Raw genomic sequence first — 18,098 nt, 5'->3', positions numbered from 1 at the left:
GGGAGAAGTAGATATCAGGGGATCCATGCTGAATTGGTTCGAATCACTCTTCATGGATCAGAATCAAAGGGTTGCTATTGGAAACTGTTTGGAACCTATGCTATATGGTTCTACAGGGCACATTTCTGCCCCCCCCCCCGGTGCTTTTTAATCTCTTTATAACACCCCCCCCCCTTTTGCTGTCAAATCACAAACGATTTCTGATGGTCCTGTAGGGTTATTTTAGACCAGAGACATGCAGAGGTGGTTTGTCCTTGCCTGCCTCTGTGTAGCATCCCTGGTATTCCATGGTCGTCTCCCATTCAAATATTAACCTGGGCCGACACTGCTTAGCTTCCAAGATCTGATGAGATCTGGCTTATCTTAAACTATCCAAGTGAGGACAAATTATTTGTAATTCTGGGGTTGGTTGTCATTAATATGTGGATGACATTCAGCATTATATATCCTTGTTCAAATCCCCTGTGGATGAGGTAGAGATCCTGAATAACTGCCTGGCTGCTGTGGCAAATTAGCTGTGTGGAGACTAAACCCTGAAAAGACTAGTTGGAAAGGTGGAGATCCTGAAAAACATTGTGCTCCCCACTTTTGATGGAGTTCAGCTGGCCTCTGCTGAATCAGGAAAGAGCCTTGGGATTATATTGGACCCAGTGTTATTACTAGAGAAACAAATTTATGCAGCTGCAAAAAAAGGCTTTCTTCCAACTCAGCCTAGCCCCAAAGATGGCTCCTTTGATACATCTGGTCTGGGCACTTGGATCCATGGCACAATAACATCAAGACTAGACTGCTGTAATGCGCTGTACATTGGTCTCCCCTCAAAATCAGTTCAGAAGCTCCAGTTAGTACAGAATGCTGTGACTCGTCTATTATTGGGAGCTAGATGAAACATGCATATTACTCCCATTCTACAGTTGCTCCACTCAGTTACTGAGCTCAGTTTAAAATATTGACTATAAAATATAAAATTGTTCATGGCCTTAGATCCTCTTACTATGAGATGAAGAAGAAGAAGAAGAATTGCAGATTTATACCCTGCCCTTCTCTCTGAATCAGAGACTCAGAGCAGCTTACAATCTCCTACATCTTCTCCCCCCACAACAGACACCCTGTGAGGTGGGTGGGGCTGAGAGGGCTCTCACAGCAGCTGCCCTTTCAAGGACAACCTCTGCCAGAGCTATGGCTGACCCAAGGCCATTCCAGCAGCTGCAAGTGGAGGAGTGGAGAATTAAACCCGGTTCCCTCAGATAAGAGTCCGCACACTTAACCACTACACCAAACTGGCTCTCTTCCCCTATACTCTGCCATAAGAGCTTTGCTCATATGAGCAGGGTCTTCTGCAGGTGCCAACTTCCAAATGGACGAAGTCAAAACTGCCTTTTCTTTTGTGACCCCCACTTTATGGAATGGCCTACCTGAGGAGATCAGGAAGGCTCTCACTCTCCTGGCTTTCTCCCTACTGTGCAAAGGTGAATAATTCAAGAAGGGTTTTCTATGCAGACAATAGGGTTGCACTGTAAAAAACGATTCACAAAATTATTTGGATAAATTATTAAGGACTGTGGTCTATACCAGTGTTTCTCAACCTTTTTCTTACCGTGGCCCCCATCCGACCTTGTTTCCTTCCTATGGTCCCCCTCTCCTATGGGTATAAATGTAGTTATTTTATTTGCCAATGAAGGTGTTGTGCTTGAAGGTAGCTATTTCAGAATTTTGTTTGTAAATAGCCAAGGAACAAATAAGCATAGACAGCCACACAAAATGCACACATGCAGTTCTTATTGGGAAACTGAAATTTACAAATTTACAAAAAAAAATAGGAATTGTATTCCAGAACGAAACCTGTGTTTACATGCAGAGTCAGCATGTAGCCACGGCTTCGATAAAACTTTTGCTTGTCACTCCTTTTCAAGGTATCAGCCCAAGACCAATGTTATCACATCACAGGGCAAGAAATCAGCCCAAGAGAAAACTGCAGCACTACAAGGAGTATATGGCTCTCAGTCCTAATCTGCTATTTCAAAAAATCATTGTCAAAACTCCAGTATTACATTCAAGAAAGCAATACCAATCTTTGTTCTGGTCTCTTGCTCACAGGCTAGCATTTGTATGTAAATAGAACATGTTTTATTTATAATTTTTATAATTTTACAAAATACAATCACGTATTTCTCTATCAATGTGATCCTTGTGCTTGATGAGCAGAAGCAAGCTTTTTTATATCCAGTTCTGTTGCTGTGAGGGATAACTGAAGATCACCTCTATCCATTATGTTAAGGCGATTCTCTGTTAGGTTGAGTAAATAATTCACACAACTGAAACCTGATTCTACCAAGTACGAAGTTGGAAATGCCATGAAAACCAATTTTGCTATCCCAAAGCTTTGGAAACTTTTTAGATATTGTGCTCTTTATCCAAAAATGGTGTTTTTCTTGATTGATAATTTGGCTGCCATGTCACTTTGTAGCTCTATGAGCGCTTTTTGCAAAGAAACATCAGCAGCATTCACAGCAAATGGATCAACTACCCAGGTCGGAATATCCATGTCCAGCAGATCACGGAAACAAACTTCCATATCATTATAAAGCTGCTTCAGATTATTCACATACACTAACTGCTGCCAAAGAGGAAAACTGTGCAAATTCTCGACATCCAACATTGGTGGCATGCAGCTTGTTTTCTAAGAAACTCTGTAATAATCTCCTTGCTTGAAAAAAGGTCACGATTTCTGCCCTGTAGTTGTTTGCTTAACAAAGTGAGCTTTTTGAAGACATCACTCAGGTAAAATATATTATCTTTTCTTCCATTTCTTTGCCTCTGAAAAATGTCACAACTGAGTCCCACAAAGCAACAAAACAACAAAGGCAGCCAACAACCTTTGGGCAGCCAACAGACTTTTGTACGCAATAATAAGCATGTGAAGTCTTCATTTTTGGTCTCACAAAGCTGTTGAAACAAGCGGTCTTGAAGTGCATTTGATTTAATGTAATTTACTGCTTTTATTACAATAGAGACTCATGCAAGCACCCTGCTAGTCTTTTTGAAACCAAGTGTTGTTGGGGAACAACGCAGTGAATACAGAATACAGAATACTTCTGGCACAACACTTTTCAAATATGCATTAAATCCTCTGTATCTGCTTGTATAGAAGCAGCACCATCAGTAGCACAGGCCAGAATGTTCTCGAGAGGGATATCTTTCTCATCGAAGTACCTCTTGACTTCTTCAAAAATAGTTTCACCTTTAGTATCTCAGCCTTTCTCCATTCTAAGCTTTCGAGCAAATAGCATTTCTTCTTTCAATTTGTTGTTGTGCAAATATCTAACATAAGCCATCAGTATTGCTGTGTTATCTGGTAAACATGATTCATCAATTTGTAAAGCAAACTTCTGAACTTTTAACTGCAAAACTAGTTGTTTTTCAACATCATCTGCCATTTCATCAATATGCCTTGGCACCGATGAATTGCTCAAAGGGATGGATTCAGTATTTCACAAGCATCTTGGTTCATGACAGTTGAACAACAGACACTGCTGGCAAAATCGAGGATTCCCCCACAATGTGTCTATTATTTTGGATATCTCATAAGATGTGATTAAACATTTGTTTTTTAAAACCAATTTCTAAGAAAACATTTTCTTCAGTGTAGGTCTAGTTTCAAATTTATCTCGCAATGCTTGAAAATATTCAAGTGGTTTATCCTTTTCTTTATCAGATGTTTGCAGATGCTTCTGCAACTTACATGGACGCATACTCTCATGGGAAAGTGCAGTCATACATATCAAACACATAGATTTAGTGCAGTCTTGTGGCGATGGAATAAATCCATAGCCAAGGTACTCGACTGAGTATTGCTGACATTTCTTTTTTGCAGAGGTAGCCATAGGGTTTCTAAAAATAAAAATAAAAAGTCAATACAGGTGGAGACTAATTTTACGTATGTTTGCAACTACAAACTAATAAGGAAGATCACTGTTCAGAAGTAAAACACTCAGAACATCTGAACAAACATAAATGAAAAATTATGTCTGATCCCAATAGATCTTTACAATGGGAAGCAACTGAACATGGCAACCGCGAAAGGAATGGCAAACACAATGGCTAAAAATACCTGAAGATTACATGCAGAACTCTTGCATGCAGCAACATACCTCTTTTCACAGTAATACTTGTGTAACTCTAATTAAGAGGGATACTAAAGAAAACTTTTCTTTTCAGTTAAGAACTTAGGAAGTTCAAGTCTTTGACAATGTGATCCCACCTTGATTAATATGTAACAGTTCAGGCCTGCTGTGTTCAACCAGACCAGGGGTTCAATCCTTTCTGACTTCTGTAGTCCCTTGACTTTTTCAGGACTTTCTCAGTCCTTTCTGACTTCTACAGTCCCTTGAAGATGAACACACTTGCAGCTCTGCGCTGTCTTGGTCTGTCTGTTCCTCCTTTCAAGAGTTCCGTGTAGCTCTGGCCTATGAATACACACTTTTATAATAAAGCTGGAGGGCAATTCAGACCCTCCAGTAACTCTCAGAAGATTCATATAACATCCATTACAAACATTCACAACAACAATCAAAATACAAACTGATAGTCAATTAACATAAGTATAAGAAATTCTCATACCTTATCTGGAGTCCTTCAGGCCTCCCAATAACTCTGGGAAAATTGCGCTTTCCCCCCCCTTATATGGAATACCCCTGCTCTTTAGCTCCCATAGTGGACTCAGGGTTACACTTGCATGAAGAAACTGCACCCCAATCGCTGTCTTTTCTGTTTTCTTTTCTTGGTCACTTCTCTGTTTTCTTCACTTCTCACTTCCCTCTGTGGCCCCCTAGTCTTGTGCCATGGCCCCCCATTTATGCAGTTTTTACCTGAGGCCCCCTTGGAATATCCTGTGGCCCTCTATATAATTTTTGCATAATTTAATGTCATTATAATATTTAGGATTTACTTTAGTTCTGTTTTTAGATTTCTGGTTGGCTCAACAATTCTAATCTTATTGCATTGTTTACTAAAGGTCCCATCCTGTTCATTGTGTTAATTCACTCTGTGTAATCTGCCTTGAGTCATAGTGAAAATGGTGAACTATAAATAATGTGAATAAAATAAAATGCCTAATCACAATTTTTTATTTATTGAGCCATGAGGTTCAGTTGGTGGCTTTATACAGTTGATGATGATGATGATGATTTTAACTTGATGAATTGCCCTACCCCAGCCTACCCCACTGCAATATAAAAACAAAATACATATATTGAAATCAATAAAATCAGTTACATTAAAAGAAATTATAAACCCTGATGGCATCCCATTTAAAGTGCTATTGTTTCAGTTTCCAGTCTCTCTCAGCCTAACGTACCTCATAAATTTGTTAAGAAAAGTGGTTTGTAAATAAGGTAAACAGGGATGGGCACACACCCAGTAGGAATGGGCACTTCCCCCCACTTTGAAGCGAGAGGGAGGGAAACCAAGAGGTTTAATGGCTTGCAGCCATTTAACCCTTCAGTTTGACTTCCCACTCCCTTCAAAGGGGGGGGGGGGCGGGAAGCAAAAGAGTTAAATGGCTGCCAGACATTTAAACCTAATGGCTGTTGGACCTGCTCAGCTGTCAGGTTTAAATGGCTGGCCCAAAACAGCTGAACCAGCCACAAGTCCCAGGAATGTTTGGGGACATTGCCTTCCCTGAACATTGGTTTGCAAACTCTGAACCGGCTCAAGTTCAGGTCAAATTTTGGTTCGTGAGCTGGTTTGTGCCCATCCCTAAATGTAAATAAGCAAGGGAAGGGTAGGGTGCAAAGAAGATAGACAAAGCTATATTTGGGACTCCATTTATAATTTCAGAAAACATCAACCCCCAGCAAACATTTCCAGTGTTTTTGAAAGACATAAGTGTCTTGTTGTCTCAGTTTTATTGCTTTGTAAAATATATTAATCATCTGGTGCATATGTATTTATTTTATTTACTTTATGTATACACTACCTTTTCCCTCAGAGGGGACCCAAAAGTAGATCCAAATGTTGTTAGTGAGGTTTATTCTCCTGTGTGTGCCCTGAAAATAAGTATCTCAGGCAGGGGTGTCGAACTCATTTGTTATGAGGGCTGGATCTGACATAAATGAGATCTTGTTGGGCTGGGCCTTCTGTGTCATAAAATGTAATACCAGGTAGCAGAGATAAAAACTTTAAAAAGGACACAAAAAACACAATTAAAGATTAAAACCCCCCACAAAACATGATTAAAACATTAGCACTTGTTGGTCTTAAAGATGCTTTCTTTGAATCTCTCCCATGGGATCCAGGGAACTGGGAAAAGGAAGGTCTGACTCCTTCCTTTCCCAGGGGACCAGGAGGAGGAGGAGCCTCAGCCAGTAGGAGGAGGAGAGGCTTGGCTCAGTAGCTCTGCTGTGTGATTGAGAGAGCTTGGAAGGCAAGCTCTCCCTCCCCAAGGGAGGAGCTGCAGCCAAAGGAGAAATTAAGAGGATTTGCTCTGTAGCTGCTGTGTGATTAATCAAGCCTTGCAAAGCAAGCTGTCATGCAGAAAGAAGCAAGAGAGAGGGGGAAGGAAATGGTCGACATCCAGTTGCTTGGGGGTCTGATAGGAGGCTGCATGTTTAACACCCTTGACCTAAGGTGATAATAAGTATCTGAGGAAGCCAGTAACAAGGTGCAGCTAAACCAATTAAATATTAAAATTCTTAAATGGTAATTGCATCCTTTGTAATATTTTATTTTATTTTTATTTAGTAGATTTATATTCTGCCCTTTCCCATAAATGGGCTCAAGGCAGATCATAAAATATAAAATAACAGTAAAAACCTACGGATCAAAGTTAAAACACCACATTAAAATTAAACAGTAAAAACAATAAATAAAATGTACCACCAGCGGAAAGGACACAGCTTATCAAGTAACCAGTTATAGGTCCACATTAAATGATGGTAATAGCAATAAGATAGCACTGCAGTAGGGCACAATGTCACCACAAGGGAGGCCAAATGATGGAATAGTAGGACGCCTGCTGCCTCAACCATAGGCCCGGCCCGGTGGAACTAGCTCTTTCTTGCAGGCCCTATGAAATGGCAGTAGTTTGGGTAGGGCCCAGATTTCCACGGGGAGCTGATTCCACCAGGCAGGGGCCAGGGCTTTTTCAGGGCCTTCTTGAGGTGAGTCGGACATCCTTAGGGCCAGGGATGGTCAGGAAGTGTTGCGTAGCTGATTGCAATGACCTCTGGGGCATATATGGGGAAAGGTGGTCCCTCAGGTATGTTGGTCCCAGACTGCTGCGTAAGGCTTTAAATGGCAGTACCAAAACCTTGAAATGGATCCGGTACTCAATAGGTAGCCAGTGCAGCTGGCGCAGCACTGGCTGAATGTTTGCCCCTAAAGGCAATGCAGTTAACAGCTGTGCTGCCGCATTCTGCACTAGCTGGAGTTTCCGGATCAGCCGCAAGGGTAAGCCTGTGTAGAGCAAGTTACAGTACTCCAGTCTGGAAGTGATCGTTGCATGGATCACAGTAGCTAAATCCTGGAGGGATAGGTGAGGCGGCAGCTGCCTGGCCTGCCGAAGATGGTGGAAGGCAGATCAAGCAACTGCTGTGACCTGGGCCTCCATGGTAAGTGAGGCATCCGGTATCACTCCCAGACTCCTCACCTTCTGAGCCGGTGAAAGAGATGCACTGTCTAGTGTTGGGAGTCGGAGGCCCGACTCTAGTCCCCCACGGTTCAGGTACAGGACCTCCGTCTTGGTTGGATTGAGCTTCAGCTGGCTTTGTCGCAATCATCCAGCCACAGCTTCCAAAGCCCTGGTCAGATGATCCAGAGTAGTCTCTGAATGGCCACCCATCAACAGATAGTCATTTGCATATTGGTGACAGCCCAGCCCAAAACCTCGAGCAATCTGGGCAAGGGGGCAAATATAGATGTTAAACAACATTGGCGAGAAAATAGCTCCTTGTGGTACACCACACTCAAGTGGGTGTTGCAAAGAGGTCTGCTCCCAAAGGCCACCCTTTGTCCTTGACCACGGAGAAAGAAGGAAAACCACTGTAAGGTAGTCCCCTGGACTCCTATGTTGGCAAGGCGGTGGGTCATTAGATTGTAGTCGACCGTGTCAAACGCTGCTGAAAGATCTAACAAGAGCAGCAGTGCTGACCTGCCTTGATCCAGATGCCTTCTGAGATCATCTGTGAGGGCAACCAAGACAGTCTCTGTGCTATGCCCAGGGCGGAAGCCGGACTGGAAAGGTTCAAGGATAAAGGCAGTGGTGGGATTCAAATAAATTAACAACAGGTTCTATGTCCTAATGACCATTTTAACTATATCAAAAGATATACCGAAAGGTAGTTTAATAATTCACGCATTAAATACTGCAATAAGAACAGTAAAAGAGGTAAAGACAACTAGATTATGTTTAAAGAAAGATTTATTGAAGATATTTCCATATTGGGAGTTCTGGCCCTCACATTTAAAGGGATGGCACACCTTTTCAATGCCTTCCTTTCATAGGAAATAATGAAGGATAAGGGCACCTTCTTTTGGGGCTCATAGAATTGGACCCCCTGGTCCAATCTTTTTGAAACTGGGAGGGTATTTTGGGGAGAGGCACTACCGTCCTCCACTGCAAAGACTGCCCATTTATACTCACTCTCTGTTTCCTATTACTCAGCCAGTTTTTGATCCACAAGAGGACCTGTCCTTTTACTCCATGACTCTCAAGCTTTCTAAGGAGCCTTTGATGAGGAACTTTATCAAAAGCTTTCTGGAAGTCAAGGTAAACAACATCTATTGGGTCCCCTTGGTCCACCCCCTCAAAGAACTGTAACAGGTTAGTGAGGCAAGATCTTCCCTTACAGAACCCATCCTGAGTCTTCCTCAATAACCCGTGTTCATCAGTGTGCCTGCTCATTCTGTCCTTGATAATGGTTTCTACCAACTTTCCCGGTATTGAAGTCAGACTGACTGGCTTGTAATTTCCCGGAAATCCTCTGGAACCCTTTTTAAAGATGGGGGTGACATTTGCTACCTTCCAGTTTTCAGGAACGGAGGCAGATTTCAATGAAAGATTACATATTTTTGTCAGAAGATCAACAAGTTCAACTTTGAGTTCTTTCAGAACTCTCGGATGTATGCCATCCGGACCTGGTGACTTATTAGTTTTTAATTTGTCTATCAGTTGTAGGACCTCCTCTCTTGTCACCTCAATCTGACTCAGGTCTTTCAACACCCCTTCCAAAATTAGTGGTTCTGGAGCGGGCAAACACTTCTCGTCTTCCACAGTGAAGGCAAAAAATGCATTCAACTTCTCAGCCATTTCCCTACCCCTGATGTAGCCCATCTTTGTATTCAGGTACTCAAGATGTTATACATGGTTTTCTAGCCTTCCCCTTTAAATCCGCACAACCTTGTGCAGTAGGTGGGGCTGACAGACACAGCACCATCCTTAGGAGATCTAACTCAGACTCTCACGCAGGTCTATGCAACTGGGCTGCATAGGGAAATGGCTTTAGGATTGCACTGATAGTGACTGATTGAAATCAGCCTGTAAGTTTTGCAGGAATCTGACCTTCAGTCTTCCCAGTCCAGAATTCTGATTGCAACAAATCTTGGCTTCTTCTTCTGGCCAATTAAATAAAACACGATTGCTCCTAACTTTGAACAATTTGAACAATTGCTTTGAACAATTTTGAGGAAGAGAAGAAGAAGAAGAAAAAGAAGACCATAGATTTATACCCCACTCTTCTCTCTGAATCAGTCTCAGAGTGGCTTACAATTTCCATTATCTTCTTCCCCCACAACTGACTCCCTGTGAGGTAGGTGGAGCTGAGAGAGCTCTTCCAGAAGCTGCTCTTTCAAAGACAACCTCTGCAAGAACTATAGCTGATCCAAGGCCATTCCAGCAGCTGCAAGTGGAGGAGTGGGGAATAAAATCCAGTTCTTCCAGACAAGAGTCCACACACTTCACCACCACAACAAACTGGCTCTTGATAGAAAGGATAAACAGGATAGAAACCTGGTAAACTAGTCACTAACTGCTGTTAATACACCTATGTCCTTAGTAATGTTTGATTTTTTCCCTCTTCAGTGTTGGATCCAACCATTTTCTCGCCATAAATACCAATAACTGTCCATAACAATATAATTCCCAGGGTCCTGGGTGGGACGTGCCAAAAAAGTACCTTTTCAGGTTCAGGTATATTGGACTGGGAATATATTGGTAATTCCAATATTCCTGAATTCCAGATACCTGTATGGTAATTGGATTTGGAGGGCCCCCCCCCCATTTCCAGTTTTTTCAGGACCATTATTCTGTATGGGGAATGGCTGGGGAAATGGAACAGTTGTTTTGAAAGATTTCCAGGTGGCCGGGGGAGTTGTTTTTAGAAGAAGAAGAAGAAGATATTGGATTTATATCCCGCCCTCCACTCCGAAGAGTCTCAGAGGGGCTCACAATCTCTTTTCCCTTCCTCCCCCACAAAAAATACCCTGCGAGGTGGGTGGGGCTGGAGAGGGCTCTCCCAGCAGCTGCCCTTTCAAGGACAACCTCTGCCAGAGCTATGGCTGACCGAAGACCATTTCAGCAGGTGCAAGTGGAGGAATGGGGAATCAAACCCAGTTCTCCCAGATAAGAGTCCGCACACTTAACCACTACACCAAACTGGCTTTTAGAGGCACAAGCACCACAATCGCAGGGAAGCTGCTGGTGCCTGTCCTTTCAATCAGTGGCTCCCAACCTTTTTGGCACCAGGGACCAGTTTTGTAGCAGACAATTTTTCCACGGACTGTGGGGGGTGGTGCAGGGGTTCTTGCTGCCCCAGGCCACCCTGCTCCCATGTCCCTGCCCCCATGGGGGTCTTTAAATACGGGGGAGACTGGGGCTGCTTCTGGCCACCTCCCCTGGAAGGGGAGGCAGCCTCAGAGTGAGGCCACACTGCCTCTTTCGTCTACCACCGTCTTTGGAGTGAGGCTGTGTGGGTGGGCAAAAGGGGTGGTGGAGCAAGCCTGCTCTCCTCTATGCCTGGGAAGCAGGGCTTGGAGGAGAGCACACGCCGCTGATCCATCCCACCGCTCTCAGCTTCCCAGATCTGTGACCCAGGAAGCCAAGAGTGCTGTCCCTGTGCAGCCTGGATGCTAACACACCACGGACCGGGACCGGTCCATGGCCTGGGGGTTGGGGACCCCTGCTTTAAATAACCCCCAAGTTTCAAGTCGATTGGACCAAGGAGTGAGTCCAATTTTATGGGCCTCTGAACATTATTTCCAGTGGAAGGGGGGACAGAAAACCCTGCAAGCTGCTTCCAGGGCAAACCCCCCCCCCATGTCTGCAAGTAGGAATCACTGACAGACAGCGAGTTCAGCAGAACTTCTACAGAACTCAGTAATCCCAGAGGAACCACAAGCCAATGTGTCAAGCCAGAGAACCAAAATCAAACCAGAGAATCTTGCAGTGGAACCTGAAGCGGGGTGGGGGTGGGAGGTTCAAGCCCGTTACAACCAGTGTACAGACTGCTATGGAAGTGTCAAACTCATTTTGTTATGAGGGCCGAATCTGACATAAAGGAGACCTTGTCTGGCTGGGCCATGTCAGGCTGGGCCATGTGTGTTCCTATTTAAAGATTAGGTAGCAAAGATACAAACTTTATAAAGGACACAAACACAAATATATTTCCTAAAAAACTTAAAACATGCTAAAAGCATTAGCACTTGTTGGTCTTAAAGGTGCTTTCTTTGTATTTCTCCCACGGGATCCAGGGAACTGGGCAAAGGAAGCTCTGGCTCTTTCCTTCCTTCCCCAGGGGACGGGGGGGGAGCCTCAGCAAATAGAAGGAAGAGAGGCTTCACTCAGTATCTCTGCTGTGCGATTGAGGGATCCTGGCAAAGCAAGCTATTCCTCCTCCTTCCTCCCCAAGGGAGGAGCCTCAGCCAATGGAGAAAATAGAAGTTTTGCTCTGCAGTTCCTGTGCAATTGAGGGAGCCTTGCAAAGCAAGCTGTTATACAGAAAGGAGAAAGAAGGAAGCAGATGACAGTCAGTTGCTCAGGGGCCTGATAGGAGCCCTCCGAGGGCCTGATTCGGCCCCCAGGTCAGATGTTTGACACCCCGGCTTTGCAGAATGAAGTGTCACTCTGGCAATGTGAGCTTAAAAGGCTGGCCTCCCTAAAAAAGCAGTCTGCCAACCAAAGCTGGTTATACAAGCTTGAGCAAACACGGGTGGAGGACTCACATGTCCAGGCAGAGGGTTTTTTTTACCATCACCTGAAAGCTACTACAGTTGGGGCACCCAAACGCATGCCACAGAACCCATCTGAACAGATCAACCGTTGGCTGGGGAAAAGCCCGGCTATCAAGCCTTGTTTTTCATACATGGCAACACGCTCCAATATTTATCTCTCTGCAAAAAGAAAAATCTGTCACCTAATTTGACTGCCATTTGCAAAAAAACCAAACAAGCCCGACGCCCCCACAAGCGTTTGCAGCCCACAGACCTTCGCCTACTCATCCTTCCAGGAATGAAAGTGGGCAGGGCTTCCTGACTCCGCGAGCGCGCACGAGTGAACGGAGCCCTTCTTTGCCGAGGGGCATGCCGGGTCTGGTAGTCTTTCAAGCCTCCTGCCTGCTGCGCTACCGAGCGCAAGGACTACGAGTCCCAGAAGGCGCCGCAGTGGTTAGCTTGAGCTGCTTTTTCCTCGGCGCCTGGGTTTTAATCACACGTGGGAGTGGTGAAGCTGGAAGGGGCTGGAGGGAGTGAGACGCAATTCCTGGCAGGGCGCGCGTCTAACTTGTTCGCTTGGGCTATTTTGCAGTCTGGTGGGGAAAAGAAACTGGTGAGTTTTAGGCACTTAGAGGGGAAAGTCCCCGTTGATCCGAGGGTGCCCGACCAACAAACGGTTCTATAGAACCGATAGCGCATTAGGTAACGGTTCCATAGAACTGGTGCGAACCTGCTGAATCCCACCACTGGATAAAGGTATCATCCAGGAAAGCTTGAAACTGCTCCACCGCTGCTTTCTCAGTTACCTTACCCAGAAATGGAAGATTCAAGAAACCAAAAGTAAAAAACAAACCCTCCCATAGTTTTGTGTGTTTCACTCCACCTTTATCCTAATAGGGACCCAGAGTGGTATAGATCACTCTCCGTGCCTTCATTTTATCCACACAACAAGCCTGGAAGGTAGGTTAGGATGAGTGTGTGTGAGTGGCCCAAAGTTATTCAGCAAGCTTTCAGGCAGAGCAAATTTGAACCTGCATCTCCCAAACCCTAATCTGACACTGTAGTCGCTCTACCATACTGGCTGCCTTGGAGATTCATTTGGTATGAGATATTCTAGCAGGCATTCTGACCCAGACTATCTAAGCATTAAAAGTAACAAACGTGACACTTAAGCTGGCCTGATGGTATTAGCAGCCAATGTAGAAGAGCTAGCACAAGTTTTATGCATTTCTTGTGGGACAGTCATTCTCTCCTATCTGTAGTTTCTGGATTGCCCTTGAGGAGTAGTCCTGTATAGTATGCCTTACAGTAGTCACTACTACTGACTTCTATTTTTGGAGGGCTGTGCTCAGTGGGACAGCACATAGTGTGCATATGGGTGGTAGTAGGTGCTTAAAAAATCATTCTCGTCTTGAAGTCTTGGACAACTGCTGACTTTAAAGAAGATGTTGTGGAGCTAGATGGATAACTGGTCTGCTTTCTATGAGGCAGATTTATTTGTTCCAATATTTGCATTTTGTTACCTCTTGATTCATTTTTATGGATGTTATTATGGTTGACGTCAATTGTTAGTAACAGATATTTGGACTAGTATTACAGTTTTCCCTCTTTCCTTGTGTATCTAAGATTTGGACTTGGTTGAGCTCCCCTTCCTCACACCTCATCTAACTGTGCTGATTAGATTATAATCTCAGTTAAGTGTAACTTGATCACATCAGAACAGGTAACTTGTTCCTTCATCATTGCTTTATAGAGCTGTTTTGCTAGTTTTAATAGCAAAAAGGAGGGGAAAAACCTAATTAATATTTCAATGCTATTGATCTAAGAAAAGAGAGAAAATTACAAATTTGCCCAGAAGGTCTAGATCAGGGGTGTCAAACATGCAGTTTGGGGGCTGAATCAGGCCTTTGGAGGGCTCCTATCAGGCTCCCAAACAACTGGCTGTCATCTGCTTCCTTCTCCCTCTCTCTTGCTTCCTTCTGCATCACAGTTTGCTTTGCAAGGCTTGCTCAATTGCACAGGAGCTACAGAGCAAAACCTCTATTTTCTCCATTGGCTGAGTCTCCTCCCTTGGGGAGGAAGGGGAAAGGAGGAAGAGCTTGCTTTGCCAGGCTCTCTCAGTGGTACAGCAGAGCTACTGAGCCAAGCTTCTCTTCCTTCTATAGGTTGAGGCTCCCCCCCCCCAGTCCCCTGAGGAAGGTAGGAGAGAGCCAGAGCTTGCTTTGCCCAGTTACTTGGATCCCATGGCAGAAATACAAAGAAAGCATCTTTAAGACCAATGAGTACTAATGTTTTAAGTTTTTAAAAATATATATTTTTGTGTTTGTCTGTGTCCTTTATAAGATGCATATCTTTGCTACCTAATCTTAAATAGGTACACATATGGCCCGGCCCAACATGGCTTGGCCCAATCCGACATGGTCTGGCATTTCTTTCTACGTAAAGACTCACTTTTGCTGGTATAACCTTAATATTCACAATTAGATGAAGATTTCATTTTTAGAATAACAATTGTTCATATTAGTTTTACAGTTATATAAAAATATTCATTTTTAATACTATTAGAAAAACATTATAGATAGGTAGAGGAACTTCATTAAAATATTCCCAAACTGGGTCTCTTTTACGGCCTGCTGCCATTATAGGTTTTCTCCTCCAGGGAAAGAATAATGTGATAAACCTCAGGTTATATACACAAAAGATCCAAAGTCTTGTGGAATATTCTGCTCAAAAAGTTTAATTTTTACTGCTTGCCCCTCCCTCCTCACACTTAAGTTTCTTCTTGTGCAAGATCTATTCCATTCCAAGCAGTCTTTTTCTATTAATTGAACTTTTTGAAATTTAGCACTTAAGGGGTTGATTCTGTGTACATAGGTTTGTAGAACAGTGAGATTAAGGTCTTTTTCTCAACTCTGTTCATTTTATAACATTTTTGCTGTGTAGAAGAGGCATGTGATCTCTGCAGACAGAAATTACAGTTTTGAGAACTGCAAAACCAAGCATCTGTGTTCTGTGATAATATCTTGTAGACAGAGAAACTGCCCAGTAATCTTACAGAAACCTCTGGAAGAGTATGACATTGTGAATGGATGAATAGAATTTATTACCTAAAAATTTAAACATTGCATGAATATACAGCCTTATGCTTCAGAATTAAAAACTACTTATTTCATGATGGAATAACCTTTGGATGATGATACATTTTCCTCAAAAAGCATTTTATTTAAAAAATCCAATTTTTTATTTTAAAAAAAAAAAATCATTGATTTTTATCCACCCTGGGCAGGAGGAAGTGACCATGTCCTGCTAGAATTTCTTTTGCTGTGAGAGACCAAGGAAGTTCTTAGCCACACATGTTAGATTTCAGTAGGGCAGACTAATAAACTGAGAGGCATGATGAGAATCATTCCATGGGCAAAACTGCTGGGAGTGAAAGGAGCAAGTGAGGGGTGGACTCTCCTTTAAAAAAGAGCTCTTGCAAGCTCAAGCCATTGCTATTCCAACAAGAAGGAAATGTGGTAGGGAATCCAAGAAGCCAATGTGGGTGATCAGAGAACTCTGTGAGGTACTAAAGGAGAAAAAGGAAATGTTCAAGAAATGGAGGCAAAGGCATAGCTCTAAATAGTATTTGTGGGTTGCTGGGCACTGTATGTTAACTGTCAAGGATGCCAAACTCACAGTGAGCTAAAGCTGGCCAGGGAGACTCACTACAACAAGAAAATCTTCTTCAGATAGGTGAGGATTAAATGCAAGATAAAAGAGGCAATGGGCCCACAGGTAAAAATGACAGGATAGAAAGAAAACAGAAAGGCTTAATGCCTATTTTGCCTCCGTGTTTTCCCTGAAGAAGAGAACAGGCTTATGTAGAGATGGTAGTAGACAAGCCATGGTGTCTGGGCTGCTGGTTGAGAGGTAGTTGAGAAGCACCTGGCTTCATGGAATGAGTACAGATCCACTGGACCAGATGGTGTGCACCCGAGAGTGCTCAAAGTACTTTTCTAGAGAGATTGCAGAGCCTTTGTCAATCATCTTCCAGATTTCTTGGAGAAGGGCAGATGTTACCTCAATTTTCAAAAAAGGGAGGAGGGATGACCCAGGAAACTATAGGTCAATCAATCTGCAAACACCTGAAGGACAGCTTGGTGATCTGGGGAAGTCAGCATGGATTTGTCCCCAACAGGTCCTGTCAGACCAATGTCATTTCATTCTTTGATTGAATGACAAGCTTACTGGATCGAGGGAATGCTGTTGATGTTGTTTACCTGGAGTTCAGTAAAGCTTTTGGCAAGGTTCTCCATGGTGTTCTGATGGGTAAACTAGAGGACTGTGGACTGGACTAGTTAGGTGGATAGAGAACAGGTTGGAGAACTGCACTCAAAGAGTGTTGTCAGTGGCATTTCATCTGAATGGAGGGAGGTGCCAGTGGGGTGGCACAGGACTTGGCTCACAAAGAGTGAACATCAGAGCTGTATACTGCTTAAAACCCAGAAGGTGCCTCTCTCTTCACCAAATGAAAGGTCGTCTTAGTACTGGAGTCCCTGCATCATCACAAAAAACTCTTGAGACAGCTTCTTCACTGATGGGTGAGGCTCCTGCCAAGCTGATAAGTATGCACAACCTGAATTTCAAGTATTAGACTGAAAACTGCCATGGCCTTTGTTCTCTTTAGAAAAACTGATAGGCATATCTCTGTCCCTGTGTGTTCTTTTATGAAAGCCATGCACACTTTTCATTTGGAGTTTGAATGGCAGCCATTCATTTTAATAATGGCTAGACAATAATGACTGTGTTAGGACTGTACTTTCTTAACACTAGCAAGGAAGAAGCACTGTACACTTCACTACCATCCCACTGTGTGCTGCTGTGTGATTACAAAATGCCGCACTGCTGCTTTTCTGCCAAGGAGTGGCTTCTTCTACATTATCCTCTCATCTATTCAAAAGTAAGGAATGGGTTGCCATACTGAATCACTATTAACTTATTCCATGATTTTTACACAGATCATTCATAAATTACTTTTAAGGTGTTTGTGTTCATGGCCATGACTCAGTTGTAGAGCAGCTGCTTTTAATGCAGAAGGTCCCAGGTTCGATCCCTGGCATCCCCAATTGAAAGCACCAGGTAGTAGGTGATGTAAAACCTCTTCCTGAGACCTTGGAGAGTTGCTGCCAGTCTGACTAGACAATACTGATCTTAATGACCTGCTTCATGTGTTCTGTGTTTTAGTTTTTTAGATGGTATCAGGATCCTTCTGGAAGGGTTAGGATGATGATGATATGCATGCAATTTTCTAGATACATCAAGCTACAAAATGACTTATGTGCTCTGCTGATTTCGGATTTGAATAACCCAGACGGTAGCCCTTATGCAGCATCTACAGAGGGAGAAGAGGAGGAGTCTGAGGAATTTAGTGATGAGGATGATGATTCTGGAGCAGAAATAGAAGATGATCAGGAAGGATATGATGATGATGGTGAATATGATGATGATCTTGATGACCCTGACAGTGAATTGGAAGAGCTAGCAGATAAAGAGGAGACCAGGAAGAGAAACTGTACAGAAAAGCAGGTACATGTAAATACTTTGGGCTGGCACTGACTGATTTGGGTGGCTACTCAGAAGTACCTTGGATGAAGGCCAAAGGTTAAAAAAGCAGCTTGTAAAAGCACTTTTCTGCTCATGGAGAGCTTGTGTGCTTTAGCAATACCCATCAATCTTGCACCAGCTATAGCAAGGGAAGATTCCATTTCCATTCTGTGGTTGACAGGGGAAGAGGTCAAGATGATAAAATCTAGCAGTGGCTTCTCTTGTAGTCACTTCACTTTACAATAGGAAAAATGTAAAGTGTTTTGGTCTCTAGTAAAGAAAACTTTTCAAAATGTGGCTTATCTAAG

The 18,098-nt window shown here is 43.4% G+C and overlaps 1 protein-coding gene across 1 annotated transcript in view; it reads left to right on the top strand.

Annotated features, from left to right (window-relative positions):
* NRDC (nardilysin convertase) overlaps window positions 1-18,098 on the top strand; it is a 75,128-nt gene that overhangs the window by 855 nt on the left and 56,175 nt on the right. Inside the window, exon 2 of the mRNA XM_060231815.1 lies at window positions 17,499-17,772. Within this exon, the coding sequence (XP_060087798.1) occupies window positions 17,499-17,772 (274 nt within the window). The remainder of the gene's footprint in view (window positions 1-17,498; window positions 17,773-18,098) is intronic.

Source organism: Heteronotia binoei, chromosome 2, assembly GCF_032191835.1.
Source record: "Heteronotia binoei isolate CCM8104 ecotype False Entrance Well chromosome 2, APGP_CSIRO_Hbin_v1, whole genome shotgun sequence".
NCBI classification, from domain to species: Eukaryota; Metazoa; Chordata; class Lepidosauria; order Squamata; family Gekkonidae; genus Heteronotia; species Heteronotia binoei.
The sequence above is the reverse complement of the archived record's forward strand: the minus strand, read 5'-3'. Positions and strand labels throughout refer to the sequence as shown.